General features: G+C 34.1%; 1 protein-coding gene across 3 annotated transcripts; it reads right to left on the bottom strand.

Annotated features, from left to right (window-relative positions):
* Positions 1-1,243: 1,243 nt before the first annotated feature.
* On the bottom strand, positions 1,244-23,268 carry LOC122028855 (cullin-1-like). Of its 3 annotated transcripts, XR_006124980.1 has the most exons (21): positions 22,949-23,268; positions 22,764-22,863; positions 19,349-19,534; positions 19,178-19,225; positions 18,902-19,105; positions 18,764-18,841; positions 17,796-17,885; positions 17,625-17,705; positions 17,481-17,543; positions 16,918-16,953; positions 16,742-16,828; positions 16,520-16,669; positions 16,321-16,376; positions 16,084-16,204; positions 15,851-16,012; positions 13,803-13,946; positions 13,501-13,719; positions 13,222-13,389; positions 2,280-2,565; positions 1,828-2,080; positions 1,244-1,711 (listed from the first exon to the last, which is right to left on the bottom strand). XR_006124980.1 is itself a non-coding variant. In XM_042587786.1 (19 exons), the coding sequence occupies exons 1-19, from the start codon at positions 23,086-23,088 to the stop codon at positions 1,610-1,612; spliced, it is 2,235 nt and encodes a 744-aa protein (XP_042443720.1). In that variant the 5' UTR covers positions 23,089-23,268; the 3' UTR covers positions 1,244-1,609. The 3 variants fall into 3 exon arrangements, 2 of the variants coding, with proteins under 2 accessions (XP_042443720.1, XP_042443719.1); XM_042587786.1 differs by lacking the exons at positions 1,828-2,080; positions 2,280-2,565; XM_042587785.1 differs by lacking the exons at positions 1,244-1,711; positions 1,828-2,080 and having other exon boundaries at positions 2,102-2,565.
* Positions 23,269-24,339: the final 1,071 nt, after the last annotated feature.

Below are 24,339 nucleotides of genomic sequence, written 5' to 3'. Positions count from 1 at the left end.
TCACACGCACTAACGAGTCTCTAAAAGACATAAAATAAGTTAAAGAATAGGATTCTTAGATCAAGAGATAAATATTTGGTTGGATCATACATAAAACAAATATTGTCATAGTGGAAGCACGAATGGGCTACATCTCTTATGGTAGAGTTGAACCATGTTTGGTTTAATTATGAATTAGTCATGAACTAACTTGGTTTAGTTGTGAACTAAACCAAGGGGTTAATAGGCTAATTTTTGGTTAAGGGATAATAGATTGGATTTGGGCTTTATAATCCAATTTATTAAAGAGGATTATATATAGATGTAATTAACAGAAAATTAGTAACAAGTTTCATTATTTGGTTGATTGACTTTTGAAAATCCAATCCTCCTCTCCCTCTCCTCTCTCTCCCGCCGCTATCAAGAGGGTGCTCCCTCTTGTTGTCGTGACCACCACAAGGGAGAAAAACTCTCCCTTATGTGCTTCTCTTCTTCTTCCTCTTGATCTCTCTTCTTCACTCGTGGCTGGTAACTTCCGAATGAGAGACTTGTACTCAAGGAGTTGTCTTGAGGAGCTCGGCATGGATACGAATAGAGGTGAGGTTTAACAACGTCGCTATGGTTGATGTCCTTCTCGTTGCAGGTCATCCATAAGGTATACCTAGTAAAAAATTATTTTCTGTAAAATTTTAATTATACGATCTTGTTTAACATGTTGTATCCTTGTATGCGTGTGATGTGTGTAATGTAATAATTAGGAATTATTACTGTTTTATTTTCTGCTGCACATGCTTATGAAATATGTTCTAGCACGCACCCGCATCAGACATTTCCCAATATCCAGGAGATCAAATCCTCTAGTCCAAGATCTTCTAGACTAAGAGAAGCCCTACAAGCTTATTAGTAGGATGAGCTTAGACTCCGCCTGTTTAACAGGTAGGCTACAGTACACTCCATCAATGAATGGACAAAGGGTCCAGGACTGGTCCAGAAATCCTAGACCAGAGGATCCTTGTCCCCAGGAGGTCAAATCCTCTAGTCCAAGATCTTTTGAACCAAGGGAGGCATTGCAAGCTTATTAATAGAATAAACTGGAGCCTACCTATTTAATAGATAAAATATAATCCATTCCACTAATAAATAGACAGATCCAGGATTGATATAAGAATCCTGGATCTGTGTCCAAATTCCAGGGTTTGAAGCACCAACTGGAAAGTGGGCATAGCATTTGACCAGCTGACATCGACCTAACGGGCCAGTAAAATCCGAACACAAAAATACAGCAGTCTCATTTTTCTCAATAATTCGTCAACATACAAATAGCCCTGTTTACTTGGAAGAGTAAGCAAGATATATATCACAAATATGATATAATCAAGTGATACGAAAGAAAAACATAAAATAAGAACAATTACAATGCTTTCGTTATTTGATGGTCATTACCATCATAAAACTTAGCAACACTTGAGTGCATATAGGCCGGTTCCATGATGAATGTGCAATATGCGCCACAATGTTTACAAATTACCAACTTTTGCACAGCAGCTACGGGTACACAAGGAATTGGTTGGTTGCATGACGACACCAGAAGACTGATAGACGCTCGTGTTCTACCAGGATTGCAGGTCAATCAGGCCAAATATCTGAAGATATTTGGGTTGTCCTTGTCCCACTCCAAGTAATCCCTAGTGATCAGATCTTCAATCCGCTTCTTAATTGCTTTGAAATCAGGCTGCACAAGTAATACATGGGCGGCACAAAATAAAGAGAAATACTAAAAGAATATTTGAATTTTTTCTATTCAGATATTAAGAGACTGGTGTAAGGATCTGAACCAGAAGATCCTACCTCCATCCTGCCTCCTGGAGGCAGAGATTTTCGTCCAGGATCTTCTAGACTAGAAAAGGTCCTGTAAGCTCATTAGTGGGATGAACTAGACCCACCGTTTAACAGGTAAAATATAATTCATCCCACTAATAAATAGACAGGGGCCAGACTCCTGACTGGTACAGAGATCTGGACCAGAAAATCCCTGCCCAAATTCCTGAGTTTGAAGCACCAACTGGAAAGTGGGCATAGCGTTTGACCAGCTGACATCGACCTAACGGGCCAGTAAAATCCGAACACAAAAATACAGCAGTCTCATTTTTCACAATAATTCGTCAACATACAGCTTACTTAGAAGAGTAAGCAAGATATATATAACAAATAAGATATAATCAAGTGATATGAAAGAAAAATAGAAAATAAGAACAATTACAATGGTTTCGTTATTTGATGAAACTATTAAATCCCATTACCATCAAAAAACTTAGCAACACTTGAGTGCATATAGGCTGGTTCCATGATGAATGCGCAATATGCGCCACAATCTTTACAAATTGCCAACTTTTCCACAGCAACTACGGGTACACAAGGAATTGGCTGGTTGCATGACGACACCTGACACTGATAGACGTGCGTTCTACCAGGATTGGAGGTCAATCAGGCCAAATATCTGAAGATATTTGGGTTGTCCTTGTCCCTCTCCAAGTAATCCCTAGTGATCAGATCTTCAATCCGCTTCTTAATTGCTTTGAAATCAGGCTGAACAAGTAATACATAGGCAGCACAAAATAAAGAGAAACACTAAAAGAATATTTAAATTTTTTCTATTCAGATATTAAGAGATTGGTTCCGTCAAATTCAGTGAGTAGCGATATATGCTGGCTGAAGCTTTGTTCCCAGCCTCAACGTACTATCACAAAAGTACAGATATGACAACCAAATCAAATTTATTTATCATCTATTTAAGCCAATTATAGATAGATAACAAACTATGCATGTCAATTTTTCAATGCAACTGAACAAATAATCACGATTGGTTCATCCATTCAAAATTTTCCCCTCTGAATTCGCAAACTTTAAAACATAATGGATCTTAGAAAGAGGGAACTACATTAATGTTGTATTGCCTATCAAAGGAAGTTCACATTGGCAATTTCTTCCTGAATCATTTTGCTACTATGGAACATGCAAGCATGATAGAGGTGAAGAAAACAAGAGGGACTACTTGTTTTCAGATGCTTCAAGGATGATGATTTTGAGTAGGTTTGGTTGTGCCTTGGAAGGCAAAACTGTCCACATACAAGTATAGGGCAGAGCATTGGGAGGTTGCTTAAAGCAAGGTTTAAAATTTTGAACCATGCCAAAGTTTCAATATTTGACCGGAACGATACGATTCCAATATCATATCATGCCATAATGGTACAATTTCAGTACTTATTAATTGGACAATTAATAATAACAATTAACTGTTATAATTAATTAGTTAATAATTAATTAGATTGCTAATATATTTGTATTTTTATATTTATATTGGTTAATTAATTTGATCATCTTACTCTTCAGATTAAATACGTTTGCAACCAATAAAGGTTAACTTTAGTTATTTGTAAATTATTTATTTCTTTCATTTAATAGTAATTTACACTTATAATTTATACAATTTTTTGCAGGCAACACTAGAATGAGCAACAAGATAAAAATATTTTATTTTTCAAATTTTATAGCATTGATATTTTGTAAAGACTGAGAAACTTTTATTGTTAAAGATACAATCTTGTTAAATGAATGAATGTCTTTATCACTTTATATAATTGTATTTAAAATTTATTTATTACCATTTAATCAAAAAAATCCCATTAATATCATTTTATTTCATGTATTTGAGCATTACATTTTTAATTCAGTTTTGTTTATTTCACGTAATTATAATTATTAGAGTAAACAAAAAATTAAATGACAATTTTTCAAATTTCAAAATATTATATTTTTAGACTTAAATTAGATTTCAAATTTTATAATTAAATTTATTAAAGGCCAAAAAATAAAAGAGCACCCCTTTTATTGGAACCATCAAAAGGGCACCCCTTTTGTCAGTGTCGGAGTTGTCACGGTGTCAATGGCAAAACAATAAGTTTTGTTGGTGCTGACTGGCTCAGCTTAGCACCATAAACCTTGGTTTAAAGAACCAACTAAAGTGACCTCCAGTCATGTATTGAAACATAGTGATATCATCTGGATTCATACAGACCATACCAAGAGCAAAACTTCAGTGGTAATTGATAAAAGATTCAAATTCATAACTTCAGAGCAGGCAGATCTGTCCTTGGAGTGAATTGGGTAGAGATTGATTGTCTTCAAAACAGAAAGATCTAAGCAAGCAGAGGGTACAGGTGAGTAGTCAAGAGAAAATTTTGGCTTCTTGATAAAAGCAAGATGAGTGTTTGTGGACCTGGTAAGGATGTTTTCTCTGTGGTGGGAGAGGGTACTTTGCTTGATTAGTAGAGGAAAGCTATGTGTAAATTTGGTGACCTACAATGTCCAAAGAGATGATGATGACAACCTCAATGAGGAAGAGGGAAGATCCATGTAGATGATGTACGGGCTTACGGCTGGCCAGATATGAGATCAGTGAAGAAGTGGCAACTCCATGGCATCCAGTTGAAGTATAAAAATTAAGGAATAAAATGAAATAGAGAACGATGGGCATGAGCTAAGAAGAAAATTTGATAGAGCTAGCATGAAGGCCCACTTCAATTAGAATAAAATTTAATAGCACTTAAAATAAATTTAGTAGTGCTTGCAATATAATTTAATAGGACATAAAATACAATTTAGTAGCACCAAGAATTCAACTTAGTAGTGCACATAGTACAATTTGGCAGTGTAGCACAATTCGGTAGCACCGATAATACAATTTCATAACACCTACAGCAAAATTCGATAGCATCTAAAATATAATTTGGTAGCATCTATTAAGTACGGTCCAATCTTATGTCTGCTTATTGTTCCTACACAGGATCTTAGTGTTAAGAACACTTAATTAGAATATAATTCACATTCAAAAACAATCCACATTTATTAAAGCAAATAATTTTTCTATAACACATCGTTTGAAAATGTTTTCAATTACATACAATTCTTTTTGACTTCTAAGAGAGAGAATTTTATTTAATTATTATTATTCATCTCTATTATCTATATATATTAGTTACCATATTTGTATATATTAGTTACTATATATGTATATAATAATTACCATATTATTGGTACAAATTAGTTAATATATATGTATTAATTAGGTTAATTTGTAAATTAGCCTAATTATAATTTCCTAATATGATTCCTAGTTTGTATATAAATATGTCTTACTTTTCAATATGAAATATAATCTTTTATCCCTAATTACATGGTATCAAAGCTATGGTGAGTTAAAATTTAGGGTATTTGCTATTATTTTAACGCCGCCTGTTCGTGAATGTTCTCCTCTGCCATCTCTAGTTTCTACCGACCGCCTTCTTCCACCTCTCACCTATTCACACGCTCCCTGACGACAGACGAGCGCATAGCCCCGAACTCGCAAACCGACGACGTCACCTCTCCTCGCATGTTCTCAGCTGTGAGTTTGTCCCACCGCCGTCCTCCAGCAGCACGCGCATGACATCATGCATCCTCACGGTTCCTCGTCAACGCACACGGGGACGTGTTCCTCTCCAGCACCCATCGGCATGACTCCGAAGTCACCTTCCGAAGCGCAGAGTAGTGCGACACGTCTTCCACCCTTGCGATCTAGCAAGTCAGCCTCTTCATCCTTCCCTCAAATTGCGATCTGCATACAGATCAAACGGTCAACGCCATGGATTAGGGTTCCTGAATAGAGCGAGCATAACATCCTTATGCTTCTCAGTACCGCACCCCTGTGTAGGCAACGTCTGCTATAGCTCCATCCTTCGATATTTCTATGTTATCTCTGTTTGCTTTGCTTTGCTGGCAGTAGCCACATCTTGGTCTTCTTTTTATACAAAATAGAGAAGTTGATCTTCCTTCCGCCTTAGCTCCTTCCTTTGGCTTTTATTTCACAAACTTGGGGATAAAAGCTTATGGCTGAGAATAAACCCTATCTTATGACAGATGTAGTACCCATGATGTCAATGGTTCGAACTATTTGGATTGGAGTAAGACGGTTCGTCTTTATCTATGAAGTATTGATAAAAATGGTCATTTAACTCCTAAAGATGATTCAAACAAACATCGCTAAAAAAGGATGCTTGCTTGTTTCTTCAGATTCAAAATTGTATTGATAGTGAGGTAATTGGTTTGATCAATCACTGCAAATTTGTTAAAAAACTAATGGATTATCTAGAATTTTTGTACTCTAGAAAAGGAAATCTCTCCCGCATGTATGAGGTTTGCAAAGCCTTTTACGGTGTAGAAAAACAAAATCAGCCTTTGATCAATTATTTTATGACGTTCAAAAAGACATATGAAGCCTTGATGTGAAGGTTCAACAAATCTAACGAGAGCAGATGGCGATTATGAGATTCCTTGCTAGTCTACCTCCTGACTTTGAGTCTGGTAAGTCACAAGTTCTCTTTGGTTCTGAGATATCTTCTCTACAAGATGTATTTAGTCGCATTCTCCGTACAGAAAGTACTACACCCACTCTGCTTAATGCTGCTCCAGTAACTCGCAATACTAATTATATGTCCGGAAGATCAACTAGTCACAATGAAAATAAAGGGAGAAGTTCCCAGACTTTCAAACTCGAACGCCTAATTCTGGTGGTATTGTGTGCAATTATTATCGTAAGCCAAGGCATACAATTTGAGTGTAGAAAGCTTCAATACAAAAATCAGCAAAAACACCTGGCCCATATTGCATCCACTAATGATGCCTCTAATAGGTCCTTATATCTGCAGATGAATTTGCCAAGTTCTCAAAATATCAGGAATCATCCAAGTCATCATCTTCATGTCACTGCTATTGCCGATTCAGGTAAACAAACCACGTTTTCTTTCTTCATCCTCCAAATGGGTCATTAATTCTAGTGCCACGGATCATATGATAGGTAATGCTAGTCTCTTTTCTACTTTTCAATCCAAAGCTAGCACTCATATTGTTACTTTAGCTGATGGGTCTCCATCTTGTGTTCTTGGGTCTGGCAATATTAATCCTACTCCTTAATTTCCTCTGTCTTCTATTTTACATTTACCTAATTTATCATTTAATTTGCTCTCTCTCAGTCAACTAACTCGTAATCTTAACTGTTGCATCTCATTTTTTCCTAATCATTGCTTATTTCAGGATCTTTTGACGAAGAAGATTGGTAAAGGATGAGTCCGGAGGCCTTTACATTCTTGACACACCACTCCCAAATTCTTTTGTTTGCTCAAGTGTCACTTCCCCATTCAAGGATCATTGTAGGTTGGGGCATCCATCTTTATCTTTGCTCAAAAAGCTTTGTTCACAATATGGTAAGGTGTCTTCATTAGATTGTGAGTCGTGTCAGTTTCAAAACATCACTGTCTTAGTTCAAGTCCTAAAGTAAATAAACGTGCTACTATTCCTTTTGAATTAGTTTATTCCGATATTTGGGGTCCTTGTCTTGCTTTATCTAATCCTGGTTTTAGGTATTTTGTTACTTTTATTGATGATTACTCCCGTGTAACCTAGTTATATTTAATAAAACATCGTTCCGAGTTATTCTCTTTGTTTTGTGCCTTTTGTGCTGAAATTAAAACTCAGTTTAATACATCCATCCATATTTTGCGAAATGATAATGTTAAGGAATATATGCCCGATTTATTCGGGTCGTATATGGGTCAGAATGACATGCTTCATGAAACGTCTTGTGTTGACACCCCATCCCAAAATGATGTAGCTGAACAAAAAAATAGACATCTTCCTAGCCCTTCTATTTCAAATGAATGTTCCCAAATCTTTTTGGGCTGATGCAGTTTCTACAGCATGTTTTCTCATTAACCGCATGTCATCCACTATCCTTCATGGTGAAATCCTTTACAAAATCCTTTTTCCCAATAAGTCATTATTTCCTATTAACCCTAGGATATTTAATAGCACTTATTTTGTTCGGGATGTTCGTCCACATATCACTAAATTAAATCACAAGTCTTTGAAATGTATTTTCCTTGGTTATTCTCGTCTTCAAAAAGGTTATAGGTGTTATTGCCCCAGTATTAACAAATATTTTACCTCAATTGATGTTACCTTCATGGAAGACAAACCTTATTTCCCATCCTCACCTATTCCGACTCATCACAAGGAGGATGATTTGTTGATGTATTCTATCATACCCTCCACACTTGATCCGAAACCAGCTCATATCAAATCTCCTATTATTCAAACCTACTCCAAGCGTCACTATTTAGATTCATATCCAACACCTACTATTTCATCATAAGATCCAGTCCCGAACGATGATCTTCCTATTGCGTTACGCAAAGGTAAACGACAATGTACTTATCCTACTTTTGTATCGTATAAGAGCTTGTCATCTTCCTCTTGTTCTTTTATTGCTTCACTTAATTCCATCTCTATTCCTAAGACTGTGCGTGAGGTCATATCACATCCTGGTTGGAAAGATGCAATGATAGAGGAGATGAATGCTTTAGATGATAATGACATTTGGGACTTGGTCGATTTACCTTCAGGGAAATGGGCTATTGGATGCAAATGGGTATTTGCAGTTAAAGTCAATTCGGATAGGTCAATTGTCAGATTAAAAGCTCGTATTGTTGCTAAAAGCTTTGCTCAGACCTCTTCTGGGCTAGATTATTCTGACACTTTTTCTCCAATCACAAAGCTGACATCTGTTCAATTATTTATTTCAATGGTCGCTACCCATCATTGGCCTTTATATCAACTTGATATCAAGAATGTTTTTCTTCATGGTGATCTTCAAGAGGAGTATATGGAGCAACTTCCTGGTTTTGTTGCTCAGGGGAGTTAGGGTAAGTTTGTCGTCTTCGAAAAACTTTGTATGGGTTAAAACAGAGTCCTCATGCTTGGTTTGGAAAGTTTAGTCAAATTGTTGAAAGATTTGGTATGACGAAAAGCAACTCAGATCATTTTGTGTTCTACAAAACTAGTATCATTCCATTAGTTGTATATGTAGATGATATTGTTATCACTAAAAGTGATACTACAGGGATCTCATCTCTTAAATCTTTCATTCATATTCAGTTTCATACGAAAAATCTGGGATGTCGAAGTATTTCTTGGGTGTTGAAGTTATGAGTAAAAATGTATATTTCTATCTCAAAGAAAATATATCCTTGATTTATTAACTGAGACAGGAAAATTGGGGGCAAAGCTTTGTAGTGCTCCAATGACTCAGAACATGTAGCTCACAGGAGATGGAGAACTATTTAAACATCTTGAGAGATATCGAAGGTTAGTTGGAAAGTTAAATTAACTTACCGTAACACGTCCATATATTTCATATTAAGTAAGTATTGTCAGTCAGTTTATGTCATCTCCAACCGTTCATCATTGGAAAGCATTAGAATAAATTTTATGTTACTTGAAGGGAACACCCGGAAAGGGTATCGTATATAAAAATCATAAGCACAAACATATTGAATGTTTTTCAAATGCAGATTGGATAGGTTCTAAAATGGATAGAAGATCTACTTCAAGTTATTGCATCTGGTTAGTGTATCTTTGTTGGAGAAAATTTAGTTTCATGGAAGAGTAAGAAGCAAAATATTGTGTCACGATTCAGTGCAGAGTTAGAATATAGGGCTATGGCACAGTCTGTGTGTGAAATAATATGGATATATCAACTCTTGGCTAAAGTAGGACTTAAAATTTCAGTACCAGCTAAACTGTGGTGTGATAATCAAGTTGCTTTTCAGATTGCATCAAATCCTGTGTTTCATGAAAGAACTAAGCACATTGAAATTGATTGTCATTTTGTTCGTGAGAAAATTCAACAAAACATAATTTCTATCGGATATGTGAAGACTGGAGAACAACTTGAGGACATCTTCATAAAAGCTTTAAATGGGGTTCGTGTTGATTATCTTTGTAACAAGTTGGGTATAATTAATATCTATGCTCCAACTTGAGGGGGAGTATTATGTATATACATTAGTTACCATATTTATATGTATTAGTTACTATATATGTATATAATAATTACCATATTATTGGTATAAATTAGTTAATATATATGTATTAATTAAGCTAATTTGTAAATTAGCCAAATTATAGTTTCCTAATATGGTTCTGTATATAAATATGTCTTACTCTTCCGACAGAAATATAATCTTTTATCTCTAATTACAATCACAAACTATTGTTATATTCATCATCTTATTCATATTATAAAATTACTACTAGATATATAAAGGAATACTTTTGCATTCTTAAGACATTTATTGTATCAATAGTTTTATTTATGCTTTATGATATTAAAATGATAATATTTAAAATATTTATATAGTCAATACATGCGGCAAATGTGGTTTTAAAATATTCATATTAAATTATGGTAAGATATTACAATCCCATGATCCGAATATATGGGTTATTGGCATTCCTAGGTAGGATCTTGAACTTAACAGCATTGTTAAAGTCGCCCTATCAACCTAGACATTAAGTATTCTCAGTATAAAGACGCACTGAAATTTGGACAAAAAAGCTATGTCAAAACTAATTTAGGGACATTTATAATTTTTAAAAAAAAATGTAGAAAATAATTAATTTGGTTTATTTGCTCAAAAGATTCAAGTTTCCTTACTCTTTGGTATATTGGCAATGTGAATGAATGCATTGATAATTTTAAAACATTATAATTTCATAAGAAATGCTTAAAGTTAAAATGGAAAATAATGGTAAATAAATCAATTCTACCAGCTAACAAAATACGTAGATAAATAAAATCATTATAATTTGGCATACAACTAATAATAAAATATATTACTTTAGGATCAGATATAGCATTAAAGAGGTGAACAGCACAGTGAAAAAAGTAGCTTAAAACAATTTAACTGCAATGATATATAAATAATTAATCAAATTAATCAATAGCAGTAGAAATGTAGTAACTGATGAAAGCAACATAACATGTGGTTCAAAACCTCATGTTCCACACCAAGCCATATGAATTCATAAACTAAGCCTCGAAAACCACTAACTTTCTTCTTGATGAAAACTTCCGGAATTTGAGAAATCGTTTTACAAAGCTTTTACAAAAGATAAGAAAGACTTACAAATTACAATAATAATAGAGCTTGAAGGTGAAGATAAAGACCTTAAATCCAAACGAAAGCAAATAAAAATAAAGACACAAAACAATTTATTGTGGAGAATCAAGAATGAGCTGTGTCAGAGAATTGTTGTTTTTGCTCCCCTTGCACCTAATTTTATAGCCCTCCACAGAGTCATGTATAAGCACTCCCAGTTCTTCTACATTAATGTCAGTCAACTATTTTAAACCATTGGTTGGCTGACTAGAGCTTGATTTGCGCAAAACCTATCTTATTGATTACTATCTTCAGTTAACTCAAAACCTTTCATGTCAATTGTTGTCCACGCCAATTGATTCCGACACTATTGATAGTTGACTCCTCTGCATAAGAACGCAACTTGACTTACAGACAGTCATGATGCAGTCAACACAATAATCCTCATCAGTCAACTTTGAGTTGCTCTTAATCAACTCCAAATCATGCAGTTAACTCATTATGAATAAGTTATTGTTCAATGGTAAAATATTTTGAATTGACTATTAAGTCTAGTCAACTGAGTCAACTTCAATCAACTCCGTTATAAACAAAAACATGTGTTTTTGTTTGTTTAGAGCAGTCTTAGTTGACTGCTATGTTGACTAAACTAGCATTAGTCGATTGATATGAGATTTAGTCAACTCATCTTGGAACAAAGACCCACTTGTTTGCTAGAAATGAATTTCTAGTCGACTATATGGTCAATTGTCATTCAATTGACTCAGCCTGGAATAGAACCATCTATTTATGAGTAATCTATCTTAAGTTGACTTCATGGTTGACTAAACATATCAATTGACTAAGTGTTGAGATTTCGCCAATCTACCTAACCACCCAAAATGTACGTCGCTCAGTCTCTCACAACTCATATGTCAAGCAATCTTTACCTCTAAGACTTCTCATATGTTACCTCAACCCCAAGAGTACTCACCTCAAGTCTTCCTCATCTTCCAAGAGATTTTACCACCAGGTCTTCCTTTGCAAAGAAGTCTCGCTTTCAAGTCTTCCATTTCTGCAAAAAGGTCTGACCTCCAAGCCTTTCTCTACCAAGAAGCATCTCTTCCGGATCTTCCTCGTCAATGAACAGTTGCTGCTAGGCTTCTCTGACAAATATTCGATCCTCAATCTATATCATTTGTCAAAGCTTTCCTTTTTTTATCGCCCATTATTGGACTTCTCATATGCTAAATGTTTGGTTAACCTCAATCCACTTAGACTTCATCTATTACACTTGCAATGTCCACATTTAACACACAACATTGGTAACAACAATGTAAATCTAACTTAATCCCTTTGTCAAACACACCAAAACAAACATAATTTTAGAATTTCTTATAAATTTCCAAAAATAGTTAGCATCAAAATATACAATATAGTTATAAATAATATAGCAAACAAAAATAGTTTGTAATTGTTGATAAATAGATATTCATATTAGATATTACAATCTAATTTGATTATTTAAGAGACTAAATAAAACAATAAAAACATCCTTTAACAAATTCTTTCCTTTTTTAAACTATTACAATTTATTTTTATTGTATGATACATTAATAAAAAAATGTTTTCTCTTTTCTTAATTCAAAATTTTTTCCCCATGTTGATCCAACCAATTCAATAAGGCCAATATTAAATTTTCCTAATTAGTTGATGTTGATACCACAAATTCTACGAATTATGGTTCCACAATAACCTTAGTTATGTAGATGAAGAGGCAGAAAAACCTTAGTTATGTAGATGAAAAGGCAACACTATCAACAACCAAATGGAGCAACTAAACCTCCTCTTTTCCCATCCCTTATGCATCCTATCCCCTTTATTTTATTTCATCCACACATCCAAAACACTGGATTTGTACCAAATTTTGACAAAGCCTCTGATTCTCCTTCATACTTTCTTAATTTATGCTGATTCAAGTTTATTATTATTATTATTAGCCAAACCCAGTTCAATGGATTTTGTGTTTGCTTCAACCTATATCCTAGAGAAATATGGGGCGTGCCATTGTTAGTGTTCTAAATTGGCTGATCAAAATCAGAATCAACCAATTTTGAAAAGCATGTGTTCGAAACATGAAATGCACAGAAAACTGAAGGCATATTATGTCATCTGTATCATTGACATACATATTGTTCACTACCAAGACAATGCGAAAGAAACCTAGTACCTTAAACATACGACCAAGTTGCTCAACGCATTCCATCACCAACTGTTGATGGCCTAGAACTTTCCTGCTTTTCATAATGCGCACAATGGAGGCATCAATGGCATACCTTCTGTCCTTGTCAACATCTTCTATTACTTTCTTCTTCTCATCCACTGGAGGAAGAGGTATCTGAAGTTGATGACAAGACAATGAACCCACATAAAAGTGTGATTAAATAAATGTAAGAAACAACCACAAGTAGAGAAAAAAATCCTCAATCTTTCAAATTTACGCACAGACCTTGATCCTTCTCATTTTGTCATTGAATTTGTTATTAAACTCAAATACATCAGTTGAAGAAATGGTTTTGGTATTTGGCTCCTTATTAAGAATTTTGTACTTGGCACATGAAAGGGAGTGGAGCAATCTGATTACATCGTCATCCGTCAAGTTAAGCTGAGTCATGATCTCTGAATAGCTCAATCTATCAGAGGCATTAAACAGAAGAAGAGCAGCTGCCTGTACACAACTCACAAGAATGCTTGTAATTAGCATACAAGATAATTTTAAATAACTAAAATTGATTGTGATTAAATAGACACCTGATATGTTGTTACAATAAGCTCAATGGTTTTGTGCTCAAATTTTGCATTGATGTTACAGGTCCCTAACGAATATATCCAAGTAAGCTTTCTGTGTTTAGTTTTTGTTTGATAAAATTCTCTGAAGACCTCCACGCATTTAACCTGAAATCAGATACTAAAATTAGATATTTCTTCATGAACAAGATACTCTCATAAAGAATTTTCTTTTCATAACAAATCTTTGAATTTGTAAATGAACTCCACAAATATGTATTGTTGCCTTTATATTTAATGCATCTTTCCTATTGTCCAAACCATTCATTTCAATTGAATTTAGCAAAGCCTAGGTATGTTTGTTTTAGATTAGAATGAAAAGAAAAAGAATAGGGTTTCTGTGTCACTTTTTTATTCTTAATTTCCATATCCCAAGGTAGAAAATGGCATTTAACATGATTGAATAAATTTCAGCCAGGAAACACAAGTATATGGAAGCAAATGAGAGCGGGAGGAATTTGGCAATGTCATATTTCCACCAATCAAATTGTTTTAAGGTGGGTTCATGATATTTGTTTTTCAAAAATTAAATATATTAGTTAAGGATCAACATAAGATCATCCATAACCCAAAAGATGTAATCCAACAGATTGGCCAATCAGAAATCCAACATATTGGCCAATCAGATACCCAAAAAGAGAGGAGGATTTTGGAAAGTAACAAATTATTGATGCTCCATTAACCTTCCAAAATATATTGGTAAAAATTATCCTGGCAAAGTACCCTCATAAAGCATTTAACTGCACTGGTTAGACTGTATCCATTAGATAGTGCCCATTTGTGAGGATTACCACTAGCAAAATTTGACAAGACTAATCACATAATACAACTAAGAATTCAGACCAATAATTCATAGGGTTCGGATAACTGTAATGATATTCTTGAAAGCAAATTGACCTACATTTATCTGTTCAAGTATGATTGTATTCATTTTTAATCAGATACTCTCTTAGGAAAAAAAAAGGGAAGAAGGCAAGAGTTGACCTAGTGTCAACAACTCTAGCTTTTCCAAGCCATGTTGGCACATCACTATCTTCACTATCAACTTCTATTTGAGAAATGGGATCTACTGCATCTTAGATAAATTCCAAATGGCATAAGTCTTGGAAAGTTGACAACTATTCTAGGATAATTGATCATGAAAATCCCTTAATACAAGGAATCTCTTATTATGGAAATCTCTTGATATAGGGAATCCCTTGATGGGAATCTCTTATAAGGAAAAACTCTTGATACGGGACCAAATTTAGGAATAAAATATTTTAATTTATTCTTTTTTTTTTGGGTTTCTATATATATATATATATATTGGTAATGCAGGTATCTAACTCTTCAAACTGACTAATTCAAGAGGTGACTATCCAACCCCACGGAAGTTTTCCACCAGCGGCCACCAGGATAAATAGGGAAGCATTCAAAGGCTCATCCAGATAGCCAACATTCTTAGGCCCACTTCTCCTGCAATGCGCCACAACTGAGACTCGAACCTTAGATCCCTTGGTTATCCATTGGAGGGTCTAACCATTGCACTATTGCCTTGGGGTTTCTATATATTTGATTGTATACAATGTGTGTGTATATATATATATACTCATTATTGTGCATAATGAAAAGAGTAAGAGAGAATTTCATTCCACATTTCTTAACAATAAGGAGTCAAGCTAAAAGCAATTTCATTGCTCTTGAAATTTGTGGATGCCACCGATACTAATCTGGATTGTAGACAAGATTGGAAGTGCTTAAAATAAGTTGCCAAGAAATAAATACCCTCACATAGAAAGTGAGAAATATAGAGAATATGAAGAAGCAAAGCCAAAAACATGATAAGACAAAAAAGATCAAACAAGAGAAGAGGCACTTTTTGGAGGGGTTGACAAGATTGCCTACATCCATCACCAGTGAAACCTTACCCATTTTTTTCATATTGAAATTAAATTTACATTGACATTTTAAGACAGATACTAGTAAATCAATGTGGAAACAAATGTCAAATGGGAAGTAATTCAACTAACCATCTCGACAGGAAGGTTGAGATCAAATGATTTGTAACTTGGCCAGAATCCGGTCGTAAGAACAGTAACAGTAAGATCAATCCCTGGATTTGCATGAGCATTATTGTTGAGATAATCCTCAAAACCAGATTGGTTTTCCCTTGCAAGGGTAAGATCTGTAACCTGAAAACAAAGCAAAAAAATAAGGCCACTATTGTATATCTAACCAAGCAAGTCAAAATGTGGATACAGACCATGCCCTCCATCTTTGAAGTAAACTGCCCTCCGCATTGTTGTTTCAGCTTTGTCAAAATGCTCCTCTCATGGTCATCATTGGCACTTTTGTCAAAGAGCAACCTCCTAGCAAGCTTCTTCCTATGAATTTAAAACTTTGAGTTCGGCCAAGGTATAAAATAGCAGAAAAGGAAAACAAAGTCAATATCATAATTGGCATAAGTTGTTAAATAGCCCACAGATAGAAGGCTATATACCTATAGAACTCGGCAAACAGATCTTTGTCACTAATATAAGCAAGCAACTTTACGACCTACAAAATATAGGACAATTGTTCAATCCCATCCCAAGAACCCAGGGAAAGAGGAATCTGAATGGTGAAATAGGAACAAAATAAAAGATGAAGGATGAGTTATGGCAATAAGGAGCAATGATACATAAACACACATAATTCACCTTCTCAAGTGTCTCTTCGATTGCTTCATCACTGAGTTTTTCACTTCCACCTTTCTTAAGGATATTGTCACAAAAAGTAGCCAATAACTCAGCACTTGAGCTTCCTGCAACACCCTTGTTGCAGAAAACCTCAAATGCCTCTTTGAGTGCCTAAACCAAAGAGACAAACTTAGACAAGTCATAAAAAATGCAACGCAAATAGTTACCCATAACAGTACAGACCTTGTGAAAAAGGGAGTGATTCTGGAAGCAATCATTCACATATGCCAAGTACTTGTCATGTAGTTCGATAACTTTTCTAACAAAAACCTGCAAACCCCAGGGTGTTAAGTTATATTACTCAGATGACTAAACAATTATCTTATAAATAAGTAAAACAAGAAATGACCAATCTGTACCTGCTCTTGTAGGCCAACAACATCCCTTTTCTCAGCCTGAAAATTTCCAGTGTAAGAGCGTTAGTGCTGACAAGAAAGCAAGTTCAGGGAAGTTAATTAGACATGCTCTTCAGGGACGAGAAACTTGTGAAGACTTCACAAAATATAGTGAGCCCAAATCCAATGATTCATAGTTCACTAAGTCACTCTAATGCTACAGATGTCTTAAACAATACAATATAATAAAGGCAATTCATTGCAAATTTACTTTGTAGTTTAGTCTGATGCAAATATTATTACATCTTAAAAAATTGCTGAAATGTAAACAACAAATTTCAAAATTTTAAGAGCTTGTAAGCGAAGAATTATCTGAGTTTGATTGATATCAAAGCATGAGGAAAAAAAATACAAATTTATTGCACATAGAATTCCATGTTATCAATTTAGACACTTCGCAACTGTTCTTTTTTTCATTTTTCCTCTATTGGTGAGTGTATGGTGCCTTGGGTGCCCTGGAATCTCAAACCTAGCAATTGATTAGATTAGAAACTATCTTTTTCTGAAAACAAAACTATCAAGTTTACCTTTTTGTTACTTGCAGAGTCTTCTGCCTGTTTGACTAGAGCAGTGCCCTCAATAGTCACATGCTGAGAGTAAAAAAACAGAAAGTTAAGGAATGTTTAACATGAAGCACCAGAAAGTGAGACGTTACAATATCAGAGATAAACCTGCTTAAATATTTGAGAAACAGGATCTAAGCCACGTTGTATTCTACAAAAGAGTCTGTACATCCGCGAGAGATCATCCACCTATAAAGCATTTCAGATGATAGTTGTTAAATCATAATAAATTTAACAAGTGAAACCTCATTTAGTAAGGATCAACTAGGATACCAATACCTTATCATCTCGAAGTAATCCATGACATCCAGAATGTTCTTTTTCGAGAAGTTGGCTAGCATTGACATATAGTAGCTCATGTTGCACTTTCTAGGAGACAAGAAAACAAAATGAATATCATTGTAGTTAAATATGGAGTAAGAGCGTAACTAATATTAGTGGCATTGCAACATTAGACAATATCAAAACCAAGTTTAAAATTTCAAGCCATGTTGGAATTTCGATTTATGAGCAGTATCATGATACTTTTAAAATATAAAATATGCTAATTAAAAAATATTTTATTAATATTTTATTGCTATAGATACTTTCTATTGAGCTAAACTTGATATTATCTCATAAAACATTTGATACTTATCAAATAAAAATTTATTTAGGATTAACTGAAGTTCACCAAGCAACCATGACATGATTAAGTAGGTTTAAACTAAATTCAATTTGAATTTATTTTGATCAATTTAATAAAGGGCAGCCCGGTGCACGAAGCTCCCGTTATGCGAAGTCCCGGAGAAGGATTCATTGTATTCAGCCTTATCCTGCTTTTTGCAAGAGGTTGTTTCTAGGATTCGAACCTGTCATCATTTTGATCATAGAGCAACAACTTTACCGTTGCGCCAAGGCTCCCCTTCATTTTGATAAATTTAATATTAAACTAAATTTATATTAAAAAATAATTTAATTTATGGATAGTAGTATATTTTAGAAGGTTAGAAATTATATTTTTTTTTATGTTTTTATTTTTTTTAATAATCTGTACACATGCTCCCTATGAGTGATCCTTTACCGTTTGGTGAATCATTCAAAATGGGTACACCAAGCATCAAATAGAAACAAAATATTCACAACCAATGAGTCTGATTGGTGTATAATTCAACAAAGTTTAAAATCATGAACACAACCTTTAAGAAAAGCATAATTACGGCGCTAATTACTTCTGCTAATATATAACAAGAAAAGACAAATCATACCTCTAACAACTTCTGTTCACTGCTAGAGTGCAGGTAATGAGCAACCCTGTCCTTCTCACGCTTTAAACACTCCTCTGCCTAGAAAACAGCATAGGACATAAAGCTTTTTGACAGAAAATTATATGTGATATACAGTACCTTTAACATGTAATCAGGGCATGAATCTTCTAGAATCCAGTTTGAAGCTTTCCTAGAATAATAGGCAGCAGTGTCTTTAAGCAAATGTGCTTCAAAGTCATTTTCGTAACACTCCATATTACCCAATCCAATTTCAACGAAAATGTCCAAGACATTCTTTAATAAAGCCCTATCAATTTGTTCCCCCTCACGTTCTCGATCAATCTGATTAAAAAATGCATAATGATAGGGTGTATCGAAGATGAATATATTATGTTGTCTCAAAGTAAGGCTTACCAAGGAGATGACAGCATCTTTGACTTTATCCTTGACTTCCTGATAGACCTAATAAAAAATAATAATAGAAAGCAACAGCTTGACCAGACTCAGATTCATCCTACTTCAATGAAATGTAGAGAATGACATTGAACATAGCAGAAAAGTAGCAAAAGAAGGAAGTTATTATACCAGGTCACGGAAGCAGGTAAGCCCAACTTCATTTAGTGGAGGAAGTGACCTCCGTGTGATAAAGTAGCGATCAAGGTAATGAAAGAAACGTGAAAGCCACCTGACCATAACTTTATGATTTAGCCATCTCTTAACTAGCTCCCTCAACATAAATTCATCATGCTTCACTCTCAAAGAAGGAAGTACCTGAAAGAATTGGATTGGTCTAATAAATCTAAGACAAACCAGTATTGAGTGTATGCTTGTGGTGCTAAGGAACAACAAAAAGAAGCCTTGAATAAATTTAAAAATTTCAATGAAAGAATGACGAGATAATCAAATGTGTATTCAATTTGCAGCATTTGGTACCTCATTAGTTATACTTTCCCCGCCATGTATATGTTTTAATTTCACCTAAGAGTTGTGACCATAGGACATGCAAGGCATGAGAATTCTAAGCTTAGCTTTTTCCTTAGTTTTGATCTTCTTAAAATGATGAAAAAGCATCGAATGATATATTCAGTCGTCACAATCATGGTCTTAAAATGAGGCCTCCAGGATGATTTAGAACAGACCAAGTGGCATATTGGACATATGGTTCTCATTAGGCAATTAAAACTGGTTTAGAGCAGACCTGACAAATGTGGCCACATATGGCATATGAGGCCGTATATGCATTTGTAGTAAACACTATTTAGTTCACTAAAACTAGTTTAGATTGAACCAAACTGAATCAAAAAAATAAGAATAGAAAGGGGGCAGGTTTTTCCAAACACTGCTATGCAGGTAACCTCTATATGTGGGGAAGGTGCATCATGTAAGCTCTTCATGGACATGATGATTTAGTTAGAGAGGAGTCAAGTCCCGGTTTGGTCGAGTACCCACAAGAAGCAGCGGGGTAGGTATCAGTTTGGATACATCAAGCAGGTAGGGTATAGGTAATAAAAACTTGCAAGTACCCTACCAATTGAAGCCCCTACTTAAAACCCTTAGCTACAGTATCTGGAGCCTTAACTTAATAATTGTTTGAAAATATACCACTTAAAAAATTAATTATATGGATCTATGATCAATGCTACACTGTTGAATCATATTATGTGATCAATGTTGTACTGTTGAATTATAGAATGTTAAATTTCATGTATTTTGTGTTGTATGATTAGCATATGATTTTTACATGTGGAAGTATGACTGCATGTAACTAAATAATTGTTTTGCAAATATAAAAACTTTAAATATTAATTAGGTATCTTCATATAGATCTTACTTAGGTAAATGATCAATTTTATATTGGTGAATAATATTCTTTATATTTCATGTCGCTTGCAAATGTAGTATTGGCATCTTTTTCCATGTGGAAATATAATCTGAATGTGTTGATTAATATACTTTATTGAAAATATTTTAGTCATTTTCATCAATAAAAAATATCATTTAGCATTTTCAAAACTAACTGCATATGTCACCCACATGGTGCATATGCAGTTAGGGTATGGAAGTTTATAACTTTTAAGACTTAACTTAGAATTATTTTGGCAATATCAACACTTTAAATATTAATTATATGAATTATTTATGTATATGATCCATGTTTTAGATATCATAGAGATGGTGTATATCTTAATTATTCTAATTAGACATTTCTTTTGCTTCTACTCTCATTTGCTTTATGATGATCCAACAAAAAATCAATTGAATGGAGAAGATCATGAGGTTGTTATGGTTCTAATAAAAGAAACAGCTAGAAGTGTAAAAAATTGTAAAAGATCTAGAACACAAAACTTTCACAAAATATTTTCTTTCTTACCAAAAAATAAAATGAAACAAAAAGTTATCCTACAAGGAAATCAAATAACTTCTATTATTTACTAAATATCAAACTATAAAACATGGCTGGCAAATTTCATTATGGGAAAAGACTAAGTCATATTTACCCTAGAAATCTCCTTTAAGTGTATGCATGCACATCGTAGCCTGATTACAGCACTGGAGCTTCAACACCATTGCAAATGTTGGCTAACTTAACTACATTGAATTTCTCCACTGTTACAGTTAATCATTCTCCTTAATCCTTTTTTTCCTGTCCCTCTTTACATCTCTTCTAAGTGCACAAAGTTGAGCATCATAACTATTCTTACAATGACCACTCCCTTCTAATGTATTTTATAAAATGGTTCAACTCGAATCACTTTATTTATAAATGCTAATGATCCTAGCCTATGTGGTCATGTCTACGGAAATAGGCATATGTGGTGAAGGGGTATCGTGAGCAGCTCCTTGATGGCATGTGCATCTACTACGTATTTTGTTCAGTTGTACGGTGTTTTAGAGTTCTATAACATCCAAACTTTAAAAGGTACTGAAAAAAATTTGCAATTGCCAAATGACAATAAGATGTGAGTAGATATAACTGTAAGACACTAAGATGTGCATACATATACTTGCTAGCTGAGCCAGATCAAAATAGTAACTACATAATGACTTGGTGCTTGGTTTTAGTTTATTTATACATGAAGTATTGGAGTCTCAGACTCCGGCTAACTCTCTCATACCCATGTGAGATATAGCACTCTGACTGGGACAATCTGAGTCAAATACTAACACCCACATCCACATTCATGTTAGATACCATGAGTCCGAATGATATACATGTTACCTTATCTTATTCTCATGAAACCTATAAAATTCTTTGCTAAAGCAAATGTAAAGCAAACAGTAGAAGAACCAAAGGACACCATTCAATTTTGGTTCTTAGATGCTAGTGGGTTTCAAAAGAACATTTGATGAATTATTGAAATATGATCAATAAGTTAATATGTTGCCGAATGCAGGTGTCATAAATCTGCATTGGCCATAATATGAAATGTTCAGTGTTCATCATGAATCCGAATTTGCACAGAATCACTACCATGTGCACGCACAAAAGACTTGATTTGATTCACAAAAAGAAACACAGACTACATCATCATCAGGTATGAGAAAGATCAAATGGACAATGCCCTCCTTCAGTATGTAAGTTCATGCATGAAGGACAAAGAACAGCTGAATGCTAACAAAAAGTTATTGAGCAAAAACTGAAACTATGCAGCCATTTCTAGGTATTAATTTTATGAGCGGAAGCTCTCGGACAAAAATCAAATGATGTGATTATATACTTTATTTCCAAGTCCTGGTGGTTAGGAATTAAGGTAACGAACCACCTGGATGAATTTTTATTTTGACAATAAATAATAGAAAGCAGTAACTGAAATAAGAAATTTTAGAACCGATAAATTAGGCAATCAGACACGTGAAAACAATCAAATAGTAATTCCACCAATGTGACTATGTTTAAAAAAATAAAATGAACGCGATTTGGGAAAAAAAACATTCAAGGGTCGAATACCAACTCAAATTATGAATGTATACGACCAGAGACAAAATTAGTCATGCTCACCATCGACGTGATGTATTCCTCAAATGACTCGCGGTATTTGTCATACAGCTGCTGCGAGTAATCATGCGGGGGTTTCTGGGTGCACATGTTGTAGATAGTCCTGATCCAACAAGGGAACCAACCAATCCATAAAAAATTGGAAAAAAAAAACGTTAAAATTGAGAAGGCACGACCGGAAGACTTACGTATAGAGCATCATGTAGTCCTCCGAGCTGAACTGCGACTCCGGGAGCCCTTCCAATATGTTCTTCAGCTTGGTGATGCCCTTCTGCATGAACTCCCATCCCTGCTCCAGATCGATCGTCTTCCTCTCGTGCATAGACATCCTGATCAGGGATCAATACCCCGCTAAATCAAGGAATCAAGATCGTCTCCTTGGCCGCGACGAACAGCTTGGAACAAAGCAAGGCCAATGAATCGAACCCTAACAAGGAGCTTGGAGCCCCCAAACGGAGATTCGGGGGACTCAGCAAAAGGATTGGGGTTATTCATCAAGGAAAACGTGATCAGGACCCTTAAAACGATATATGTGGATTAAAACAATCATTATCCAATAAGGGAAAAAACAATAAAAAATTCTTTAAACAAAAACCATTTACCTACTATTTAGTACCTATTATATTATTATAACATATTAAAGTAAATTATTTATATTTTATTTTATTTTATTTTAATATAACATATGATATATATATATATAACACTTTTGTATACAAAAATTAATAATTTAATTGAAAATATTAAAATCTCATTAAAATTACTTCAACGTAATTAAAAAATTAAAATTATTTTAGCAATTAGTAACTATTTAATGGGAGAAGATCTCATGATAAAAAAACAAAAACGTGGACTAGGAGATGGTCCACTTTCAATTACGATCAGATCATAATTATGATTCAATCATAATTAGTTGTGATTTTTTTATGGATTTATCATCCTCACTAAGTTATATTCTGGGTCAGAACGGACGATCGGAGGTTGTCCGGAAGTCGCCAGAAGTGGGCAAGTGTCCATATTACTGGGTGTTGAGCAAGGAGTGGCCTCCGGACGTTCGTTCTGACCCAAAGTATAATCTAGAGGGACGGTGAACTTATGAAGAGATCATAATCAATTGCGATTGGATCGCAATTATGATCCGCCTCTATTTTACTTTTTTTTAATAGACCAAAAGACATGTTTTGCTATTTAATAGTTGAGGAGATCTGTCTTGTTATTTAATAGTTGTTATATTATTGTAGTACAAGTAATTAGTACAATAATTTTAATTACATTGAAATGATTTTAATAAGTTAAAATAATTTTAATTAAATTGATAAAAAATAATAATATAAAATTATTTTATGTATAATATTTTTTGATTAAATTTAATTAATTTATCTTAATACATAGAATTTATTTTTTTTAAATGTTATAATAGTGTAAGAATAAAAGTATTTTTAGAATAAAAAATATAATGGAAAGTTGTTTTAATTTTAGATAATTTTAATAATTATATGCCATCTTTTTAATTTTTTTCTTCAAAAATATGATTTAATAGACTTAAACGTGGCAATTCTAAAATTTATTAAAATATTAT

Source organism: Zingiber officinale, chromosome 10B (assembly GCF_018446385.1).
Source record: "Zingiber officinale cultivar Zhangliang chromosome 10B, Zo_v1.1, whole genome shotgun sequence".
NCBI lineage: Eukaryota > Viridiplantae > Streptophyta > Magnoliopsida > Zingiberales > Zingiberaceae > Zingiber > Zingiber officinale.
This window is presented reverse-complemented; position numbering and strand designations above follow the sequence as displayed.

Bases quoted from the DNA above. Each gene is read 5' to 3' on its own strand.
- LOC122028855 (XM_042587786.1), bottom strand. From the start codon at position 23,088: ATGTCTATGCACGAGAGGAAGACGATCGATCTGGAGCAGGGATGGGAG. The intron at 17,886-18,763 runs GTATGATTTGTC...CTTGTCTCCTAG, and splicing joins GTGAACAGAAGTTGTTAGAG to AAAGTGCAACATGAGCTACT. The intron at 16,013-16,083 runs GTCTGTATCCAC...CTTTGTTTTCAG, and splicing joins CTTCAAAGATGGAGGGCATG to GTTACAGATCTTACCCTTGC.